At 62.8% G+C, this 9,726-nt stretch overlaps 3 protein-coding genes across 3 annotated transcripts; 2 read left to right on the top strand and 1 right to left on the bottom strand.

The window, feature by feature from the left end:
- Window positions 1-421: 421 nt before the first annotated feature.
- MNEG_10394 (Elongation factor 3) lies at window positions 422-6,096 on the bottom strand (the record flags this gene model as incomplete). Its single annotated transcript, XM_014041136.1, has 10 exons — window positions 422-909; window positions 1,146-1,477; window positions 1,760-1,898; window positions 2,113-2,780; window positions 3,068-3,139; window positions 4,213-4,369; window positions 4,691-4,828; window positions 5,013-5,029; window positions 5,202-5,325; window positions 6,076-6,096. Coding segments are annotated over 10 exons (2,156 nt in total), but the record flags the coding sequence as incomplete, so codon positions are not given.
- Window positions 6,097-6,346: 250 nt separating this feature from the next.
- Window positions 6,347-7,158, top strand: MNEG_10393 (hypothetical protein; the record flags this gene model as incomplete). Its single annotated transcript, XM_014041135.1, has 3 exons — window positions 6,347-6,454; window positions 6,639-6,686; window positions 7,144-7,158. The coding sequence occupies 3 exons, from the start codon at window positions 6,347-6,349 to the stop codon at window positions 7,156-7,158; spliced, it is 171 nt and encodes a 56-aa protein (XP_013896589.1).
- Window positions 7,159-7,941: 783 nt separating this feature from the next.
- On the top strand, window positions 7,942-9,144 carry MNEG_10392 (DNA mismatch repair protein Msh3; the record flags this gene model as incomplete). Its single annotated transcript, XM_014041134.1, has 3 exons — window positions 7,942-8,379; window positions 8,657-8,721; window positions 8,958-9,144. The coding sequence occupies 3 exons, from the start codon at window positions 7,942-7,944 to the stop codon at window positions 9,142-9,144; spliced, it is 690 nt and encodes a 229-aa protein (XP_013896588.1).
- Between the last annotated feature and the right edge of the window lie 582 nt (window positions 9,145-9,726).

Here is a 9,726-nt window from a genome sequence, read left to right as displayed (position 1 = left end):
GAGTCGTGCGACACGATGATGGAGGTGACCTGGGTGAGGCCCGTGAGGTAGGCCTCCAGCCAGGCCACGTTGGCCACGTCGAGGTGGTTGGTGGGCTCGTCCAGCAGCAGGATGTCCGCCTTCATCAACATGGCCCTGTGGAGTGAGGGGGGGGGGGGTGGGAGTGGGGGTTGGCACGAAGAAGCCAGGAGCCTGCAAGGGAGCCACACAAAACAGACTTGCATCTCTGCACACACAGCCACTAGCGCAGCGGACAGGACGTCGCGGCCCACAGCCCTTGTGCTGCTCTGCACGTGCGGCTGCATCAACGCAACCAAGGCCTCACGCAGCGTGGCAACCGCTGGCAAATTGCTGGATGACCTCGCGCGCGCTTCACGCCGCCTCCATCCCAATTCAGACAACATGCCCCCTGCTCTCACACCTGGCGAGGGCGAGCTTCATCTTCCAGCCGCCCGAGAGGGCGGTGATGACCATCGCAAGCATCTCCTGGGTGAAGCCGATGCCCGTCAGCTGCGCCTCGATCTGCTCCCGGCTCACGTCCAGGCCGCCAGAGTGCAGCAGGGGGTCGGCAAACACAAAGTCGACGACGTTGAGGTCCGCCAGGGAGGCCTGGATGTCGTGCTCAACGTACACGGTGCGCAGCTCGTCGGCCGGGGGGAAGCCGTCCACCTGGCCGTTGGAGATGGCGCGCATCAGCGTCGACTTGCCCACGCCGTTGGGGCCGCAGAGGCCGTAGCGGTGGCCGCGCAGCAGGCGCATGGTGGCGTTGTTGAGCAGGATCTTGGCACCGTAGGCCAGGCTGAAGTCGCAGTTGCACAGCTCCTCGCCCTCGTCCTCCTCCACCACGCGCGCGGCGGCGGCCTCGCGCTCGGCCTCCTCCACGGCGCGCGCCAGGTAGGCGCGCGTCACCTGCAGGTTGATTCCATTGCAGCAGGACGGTCAATGCGAGCAGGGCAGCGGGGATGCGACGGGGAGGTGCAGACAAAAGCAAGGGTGGTCTGGACATGGCAGCAGCTTCCCCGAGTGCAGGTACCCCCAACATTATCAGCCCCACTGATTTGACCGCAGCCGCACATCATGTGGCTACAGCCTCACACACGCCCGTAGACGGCCAGCCCTCAACCCTAACTGACAACTGCACCCACCGCCTCGGCATCGGCCTCGGGGATGAAGGTGGAAAGGTACGAGCCGGCCGCCGAGCCGTTCCACTCATCAAACTCAAACGCCTTGATGTCCTGCAGCGCGGCGCACAGAGTGGCCACGTAGGCCAGGGTCACGGCAAACACCTCGTCGGCTGCGGCTGCTGGCTGGCGGGCCGCGATGAGCGCCTTGAGCGACTCGGCCACGGCGGCGGGGTCCTTCTTCTTGGGCGGCACGGTCTTGCCCTCGTTGCCGACGCGGTTGAGCTCCTTGTGGGCGCGCTGGGCCACGCTCCGGCACTCGGGGTCGGCGACCTCGTTGGCCACCTTCTCCAGGCCTAGACGGTGTCAGGGGGGAGGGGAGGGAAGGGGAGGGGGAGGTTTAAAAACCGGGGTGGGAACACTGCGCGGGTGCCAGCAGGTGCCAGTCCTGATGCGTGACACTTTGGAGCGCATTCCACTCGTCTGCTGCAACATCCGGTAGGGTTGGCCAGAGATGCGAGGCTGTTGGCTGGCGGAGTGTCCTAACGCGCCTTGCACGCTCCCCTGCAGGCTCCACTCGCAAGTTTCTATGTGTTTCCCTTCCCCACGCTCCTCCCCACAAAGCAACCTGCGCTCACCGGGCAGCAGCTTGGGCAGGAAGGGCACCGCGTCCAGGGGGTTGTCCACCAGCTTGGCCATGTTCTCAACGATAAGGCAGGCCTTGCGCTTGATGGCGGTGGTGTTGTCCTGGCGCAGGCCGCGCACCAGCAGGGGCACCTGGGGAAGGGGGTTGGGGGCGCTGAGGGTCAGCAAATGGAGGCGGGCTTGTCAAGCCGCTAGCTGAGTGGCTGATGAGTTCAGACAGGCAGGGCTGACAACAGCTGCGCCTGCAGGCAGCCTGTGCAGACGCCATTCATGCCCCTCCAGTGCCCAGACAGCTGCCTGGCTGCCTGAACTACACCCTGCTGACATGTGTGCCCTGCACACGCACCATGATAGACAGGGTGGGGGCCTCAACGGTCTGCACAAACGTGGTGGAGGCGAGCTTGTGCACGGTGTCGGGCACGGTGGAGGGGTTCTGCAGGCAGTTGACCAGGATGGGGATGAACTGCTCGATGTCGCGGTTGCCGACCACAAACATGCACTTGGTCATGGCCTCCACGGCGGCGTCCTTGACGGCCTGGCGGGCGTTGCCCAGGGCCTCGGTCACGACGGGCACAATCTCGGGCAGGCACAGCGCCACCTGGCGGGGCGCGCGGTCGGTCAGCGCGCTGAGCATCTTGCAGGCGCCCTCGTTGGACTGCCACTTCTGCGCCAGCATGGCCTCAAACAGGGTCGGCAGCACGGCGGCGATGCCGTGGGGGTTGAGCAGCGCCTCCAGCGACGCCTGCGCCTTCTGCGCCGCCGCACGCACGGGCGCCGCCTTGTCGGGCAGGGCGGCGAGCACGGGGCCCAGCAGGGGCATAAGGTAGGGCTCCGCGGGGCGGCCCACACGCTCCGCGACGGCGGCGATCGCCAGCAGGGCGCCCTCGCGCGCGGCGGCGTCCTTGGACTCCACGCCAGACTTGAGCTGGCCCAGGGCGCCGCTGGTGGTCAGCGACGCAATGCCCGAAGCCTGCACTGCCGACGCAAGGTCGGCAGCAGCGGCCACACGGTCGCCTAGTAGTAGGCAGAGCGAGCGATTGCACAGGTTAGTTTCAAGCACAAACTGCTGTGGCGCCACGCCAAAGGGGGAGGGTGCGGACTGAGCGAGCGCAGCGCCCGCCGAGTGGGCGGGCAGTGCCTGGAGAAGAGGGTCCAATATGGAGAGTGCTCAAAACCTGCAGATGTTGCTGCAAACGCGGGCGGCGTTCCGGCGCCGCCAGGGCGCAGCGCCATGATGCGTGCGAGCATGCACCCGGTCCAAATCATAGGGTGTGCGCTCAGGCGCTGCGACGGGATCGCACCATCGGCCGCCGACAGCTTCGCGAATGCAGCTGTGAGCTCGGGGGCTGTCACGGTCTCGGCCATCTTCTTTACTGCGAAAGGACGAGGGAGGGGGCCCTTTGATGGTTGGCGCGCTGCGCACCCTGAGCCTCTGGATGCCCGCGTAGGGTCCCCAGTGAAGGAAGAGTTGCGCGTGCAATTTCAAGCCATATACAAGGTGAAAAGGCCTGCCAGGTCGTGACCGAAAAGTGCTGCCGCCCGCGGTCCAACATGGCCTCAGGACGAGCCACGCATGCAATGAAGGGGATCATACTCCTGTAATATGCCGCGAGTTCGACGCAGGGCTCACCTACGAGAGCGGTCTCCGTGTGCCCAGCAGGTCGCCCTGAAAGAAGGCCGACGAGCTTTATGGGGCGGAGCAACAGGTAAACCTACGATAATCAGGGCCCAAGGTAAAGGGACAATAAGGCGTGACGGCAACTAAACGCGGCCGGCGAACGTGGGCGCGTAGCACGCTGGAAGCTGCCCAGTGGGCACACAATAGCATCCCTCGGGGCTGACGGCTGGTGCTCCGCGCAGCAAGAGCGTGCGGCCAGGTGGTGCTTTGCACGCAGGCCGTATACTGGCGGTATCCGCCATGCGTTTGTACCAGATGCGCTCGGTCATCGGTTGGGGTGGTACACGTTCCGAAGAGGCGAGCGGCACACCACGGCCCCTGCTGACAGGCTGCGCGCTGGAATCATTGGCATGGTCGCAACACCTGTGCAATGCATGCGCCATGCACGACAATTGCGCACTAGTCGGACCCCTGGACATCCCCCGAGGAGGCATGCCGTCGCCGAGGATGAGGCTGCAGATTGCGCGGCTGCATGCCACCAACGCCCAGGAGACCAACGTGCACGTGTTACAAATGCACAAGAAAAGTCCACTTTTCACGCTCTAGCATATAGCGCTTCCCTCAGTGGCACAATATTGCCACACGTCACGGGGAGAGCTCTTCAGGCCTTGGGCACAGCTGGGCCTGATTAATGCGGGAGAGAATACAAAAGTCTGCGTGAGCTATGCGCCACCACCACGACAACCACATGCTGTGAAGATATGGTCGTGAGAAGCAGATCAATCCTGCAATCACACAGAACACCCAGCCATGGCCAACCGCTCGCACCTGTGCTGCTTGCTGTTGGTGGTCGCAGAGCAAGGCCCTGGGCCTGTCCTCCCGAAGGTTGCTGCCCTGGCGGTCGCCCCTGGCGCAATTGTTGCTGCTGCCGCAGCAGCTGCTGCTGTTGCTGCTGCTGCATGAGTAGCGCCTGCTGCTGTGGCTGCTGCAGGTGGTGGCAACGAACGTGGCCGGGTTGCGACCAGGAAGCTCATGAGCAGCCCATCCAGTTGCGGCGGGTGAGTACGCAACTAGCCAACGGGGCAGCGCATGCATGCCAAAAAAGAGTCCCACCTGGGATCAGGTCTGGGCTAGAGGAGCGGCAGTAAACGCCTGAAGTCATCGTCGGCGGGGTGTACAAAGCAGAAACGCATAGGCCCAGGGATTTGCCCTGACCCACCCCACCGCGGTCCATCCTAGTCCCACCACGGCCATCCAAGCCGCTTCCCGTGTCAAGCTCACGCCAACAGCAGGCAACCAAGCCCACCTGGCTGGCCGACGAAACAGGTGGCTGCTGCTGCTGCTGCTGCTGTTGCTGCTGCTGCTGCGCAAGCTGGTGATGATGCATTCGCTCATATTGCTGCTGCTGCTGTAGGCTAGCCGCCTTGGTTTGCTGGCACTTGTCCTGCAAATGCCGCGCCGGTTAGGTGTTGAGGTGCATTCACATAGGAAGTTCTAGAAACATGGGTTGTGTACCAGACATATTACAACAGTGACGCGACGCTGCAGGAGTTCTGGATGCCCGGGGAAGGCGAGCGAAACACAGTGCAGACAGCCAGGGTTGGTACTTGTAAGCAGCACCAGCTCACCTGAAAGTGGCGTATCGCTGTTTGCCAGTGCAGTTACAGATTGAAGGATGGGCAACGGAGAAGATCAGCACAAGGAACAGTCTGAACCAACATCCGGGCACCATACCTGCACATTTCAGCTGGCAGAATGATGCACCCCCCCACCAGGGGTATGCATTGGGGGCATGTGCAAGTGCATGCACCTCTCACCTGTGACCGCGCGCTGCAGGTCGTCCAGGTTCGGAGAGGCCTCGGGGCGTACCATGGGACCAATGAGCTTCTCTATCAGAGCCGCGTCCGCCTCGAGCGCCTTCCACATCGTTGTCAGGTCGGCCTGCGGCTGTCGAGACATTGCGCGATGTGTGCGCTGCTGCAGGCTGCTGTGGCGCTGTGCTTGTGCTGCTACTCCTGCTCCTGCTCCTGCTATCAATGCCTGCTGCCGCCGCGGCGCCAATAGTCAAAAGTGAACTTGTTCGTTAGCTGTGAAGCACCAAAAGCAAGTCTGATCTGTGAGGCGCTGTAGGTGCCACAACAGCAAATATAATGCACTGTCGTGTACTGATCACGACGGTATGGTACTTGCACGCAGGAGCTCAACCTGTGACAACAATACGATACACGCGCCTCAGTCATTTGGACACTGCAGCATGTCGCAGCTCGACAGCTTTCTTCTCGAGCTTCGACATCGGTCTGGTATTCCATTAAGTTCCTCAAAGTCCTTCTAGCATACAGCCCGTGTTTTCTCGACACCAGCATGTTGATCTTTGCCACCAGTGCTTCGCAGAGGGCCGTGGCCGCTCTGAGTGTGGGCCTGAAGGGCCTAACGACGTCTGCGGCTATCAAAAGTGAGTCAAAAGGACTACTGTTCCGTCGCTGGCCCCCGCGACCCCAACCAAAGCCAAGCTGACCTCCTCGTGCTCTGCCACTGCCGTTCGCATACCGCATACGATGTACAGATGGCAGCAGTAGCACCTCTACCTACACGTCTGCCTCACCTGGTGCGTCTTATCATGCGCTTGAAGCTGGGGCGGCGCCCTCTGCCTCGGCTCGTCCTGCTGTAGCCGCGCCGCAAACCCTCGCTCACCCTGGGTGCCTGTTTGAACATTTTTGAGGCAGCATGCGCATAAACGTGTCTGAAGTGCGCGTGCAAGGCGGGCGACTAGCGTGCTCGTCACACGCATGCATTACATTGTGTCCACAGCGGCATGATTTGCCACTTTTCGTGTTGTGTGGTGGAAGAACCCCAGCCTACCTTGTTAGTGCCACAACCTTGCATAGGCTCCAGCATACATGAGCCTGGGTACGAGGCGTCCAGCAGTGGGGTGGACGGCGGCGACAGCAAGCAGGAGGCGGCCATGCCGGAGGTGGCCGGCCGCGTGACGCCGAGCAAGAAGGCCAGCATGCTGAAGGGCCTCGTCAACTCGCGCAAGCGCAAGCTGACTGTGCAGGGCGCGGGCGTGCAGGTGCGGGGCTCTCAACAATCACATCGCTACAAGCGCAAGGCCAGTCTCAAGCAGAGGGGCAGCTTGGGTCCCTCTCAGGGCTTGCAAAGCCACTCGTCTGTGTCAGGCGCAGTGCTGCACCTTGCTGGCCTGGTGGCAACATCGTGGTTGTCGACCCATCTGCACGGCCCTGCTCTTGGCGCAGATGCTCCCACCGGGCTGCAGCATCAGCGACCCGAGCTACTCCATCAAGGTGGGTGGAAGGAGCAGCCGCTAGGCGAGCAGAAGCGCCAGAGCAACAACATCGGCTGGCTTTTCTTGCAGCATCATGCATCATGTTGCAGCATCGTGCATCATGCAGCAACATACTACCGTCGTGGCGTGTGAGCAGCTCAGCTTATTGCAACGAGGGCCGGCACGTGCTGCAATAACAATGTCGTACCCTCTCAGTACAACAGTGACGATTGATCGTGAGTTGAGACTCACTCTTTCTCTGCCTTGCTCAACATCTACCTATCATCGGCCTCACCCATCCACATTCAACATTGCCTTCAGGATCCTGTGTATTTTGCGGTAGGTGTATCTGGCATGTGCAGCCATGGACGATCCCTGATATCTACATGGGTGTTTGCTTCTGCATGCATTCCCACAATTTCACACTGGCTACAAGGACACAGCACTGATGCAGTGCTTTGTTTTTCCCTCCGCAGGACGTGGAGAAGTAATTGCGCCGCAAGGCAGCGTCCACAGCACCGCTGCTGCGAGGCCGTCGCAATATTGGGGCCTTCATAGGGCCTTCATGCACAGGAGGAATCTGTCGCTGTCGCCATTTGGTACAGCTTCCTTCCCTGGGCTAAGGGAGTGCGGTTGTGAAACCATCTGGTGTATGCGCTGGCATCAGCCATCGCGGGTGCTTATTTTTTGCCGCTGTGCTCGCTCATTTTTCATCTTCAGCGCCCTTCGCGCATCCGCAACTTCAGACGCACGCATTTGTAACACCACCTTGCATGTATGGATTGTTGATGGTGGCGCTCACCGGAGGAGGGAGTATGAGAAGGGGGAGGCACGACGATGCTCGCGAGATGCAGCACTGCAGGCACCCGAAATGTGAACCACGGAGTCACCTGGGACTACCGCCGGCATTGTATAACATAGTTGTGTGCTGGGACAGGAAGATATGCAATAAGCAAGCGAGATCACGGTTTCGGCGCGCTTTGATCATGATTATCACGTGCATCATATCTCGCACGGCAAGCACGCCCAAGCCCATTGGCTTGTCTTTGTATCTAAAGTGACAAACAGCACCGCGCTCCATCTGTGATATTGATCTCGTACGAGCACAGCACGCGCGTCTCAGCCTCTTTGCACAACGTAGCATACGCATACGGATCGTTATTGTGTAGCAGGTGGCGCTGTGCCGTTGCTTTGCGGTTGCCACAGAGTTTAGTGGCGGGCGGGGGACAGGGCCCGCCCGTGCTGCGTGCCGACAACATAGCACGACCAGCAGCATGCCCCCGAAGGCAGCGAAACCGGGCCAGCGCTCGATCACCGCCTTCTTTGGCACTTCGGCAGCAAAGCGCAAGGAACCTTCAGCATCCCAGCGTGAGGAAGCCCATGGAGAGGCCACCCACACGAAAACGCCACCTGCTAAGCGCCAGCAGCGCGGGCAGCAGGCGCATGGCGGGTCGAGCGAGCAGCAGCCACCATCGCCACCGGTGGAGCAGCGTCTCCTGCAGCCGCCCTCGCCCGCTCCCGCACCCTCACTCGACGCTGCGGCCGCCGCCTTCCCGGCTAACCGCGACCAGCGGCGCCGGGCGCGCGCGCAAGCCAAGCTGGTGGGTGCCGCCGACAGCAGGAGCCTGGCCATGCCGGCAGGGCCCGGTGGGATGGGCGGCGGCGGCGGCGGCGGCGGTGCACGACCCAAATATACACCCCTAGAAGAGCAGGTAATCAGGGCAGGGCTGGGGGTTGGGCGTGTTGGCCTCTCTCTCCGTTTGGGGGGAGACCAGTCATGCTTCGTGGCCGAACGCCACGAAGGCGGAGTGATGCTGACATGTCCGGCAGCAGCAGGGGCTGTTGTCAACGTGTGGCGGGCACCAGTGGCGGCGTGTGGCGGGCACTGCCGCCCTGCGCGGTGTGTCTGTGTGCGGGACCGCATGATCCCCCGCCCTTCACCCCCTTGCCCCGCGCTTCACGGCCCGGCCCCGCCCCGCCCCGCTGCAGGTGGTGGCCCTGCGGCGCGCCCACCCCGGGGTGCTGCTGGCGGTGGAGGTCGGCTACAAGATGAGGTGAGGCCGCTGCCGTATGCCTGGGTGCGGTTGGAAGTGATCGTGCAGGCCTTCAGAGGGATTGGGAAAGGGCACGTGACCTCAGGAGGGTGGGTCAGCCAGAGAAGGGGTCGGCCGCCTGTTGTTGCCCCCCCCCCCGGCAACCCGCTGATGCACACCGCCGCTGTCTCCTCTTCACTCATCCTGCGCGCAACTCCCCGCCTTTCCCCCCCCTGGGCGCAACCCGCTGGCGCCAGGTTTTTTGGGGAGGACGCCGAGGCGGCGGCGCGCGAGCTGGGGCTCCACGCCTACCCTGACCACAACTTCCTCACGGCTTCCATCCCTGTGCAGCGGCTCCCGGTGCACGTGCGGCGCCTGGTGCAGGCCGGCTACAAGGTGCGGCCACAGTGCTGGGGCTGCGGGGTAACCGCACAGGTCATGTGACGTTCCAAATGAGCAGTGGGCCTCTGTGCGCATAGTTAGCTCGCCGGCGCTGGCCACGCATGAGGAGGCCATTGGGCATCACGACACACTGCGGCTCCGCCAGTGTGTGGTTTGTCGCAGCTGCTCTGTGCGTCTTTCCGTGTTGGGTGCTTCTCCGATGCGCCCTCTGGGGGGGGGGGGGGGGGGGACAACAACGAACCTGCCACCCACTCCTTCAGGTGGGCGTGTGCCGTCAGACCGAGACGGCGGCCCTCAAGGCTGTGTCCGCCAACCGCAGCGCACCCTTTGAGCGGCGGCTCACGGCTCTGTACACCGCCGCTACCCTCGACGCCGGGGAGCGCGCTGACAAAATAGGCGAGCTGCCCGGGCGGCTGCCGGCTGCTCGCTCGCCGTCGTGGGGACGGTACACCGGGGTTGGGGCTGGCGGCCATGCCATGCAATTGAGCTGCCCGGCCGCCTCTCTCGCCTCCACTAACAGCGGCACAGTGTGTCGCTCTTTACTTTCCCTGCCACCACCCGTCACCCCACCGCCGGCCCCCCACCTGCAACCTACAACCACAAACTTCAACCTCACCCTCACAC

Source organism: Monoraphidium neglectum (genome assembly GCF_000611645.1).
Source record: "Monoraphidium neglectum strain SAG 48.87 unplaced genomic scaffold scaffold02296, whole genome shotgun sequence".
In the NCBI taxonomy this organism is placed as follows: Eukaryota; Viridiplantae; Chlorophyta; class Chlorophyceae; order Sphaeropleales; family Selenastraceae; genus Monoraphidium; species Monoraphidium neglectum.
This window is presented reverse-complemented; position numbering and strand designations above follow the sequence as displayed.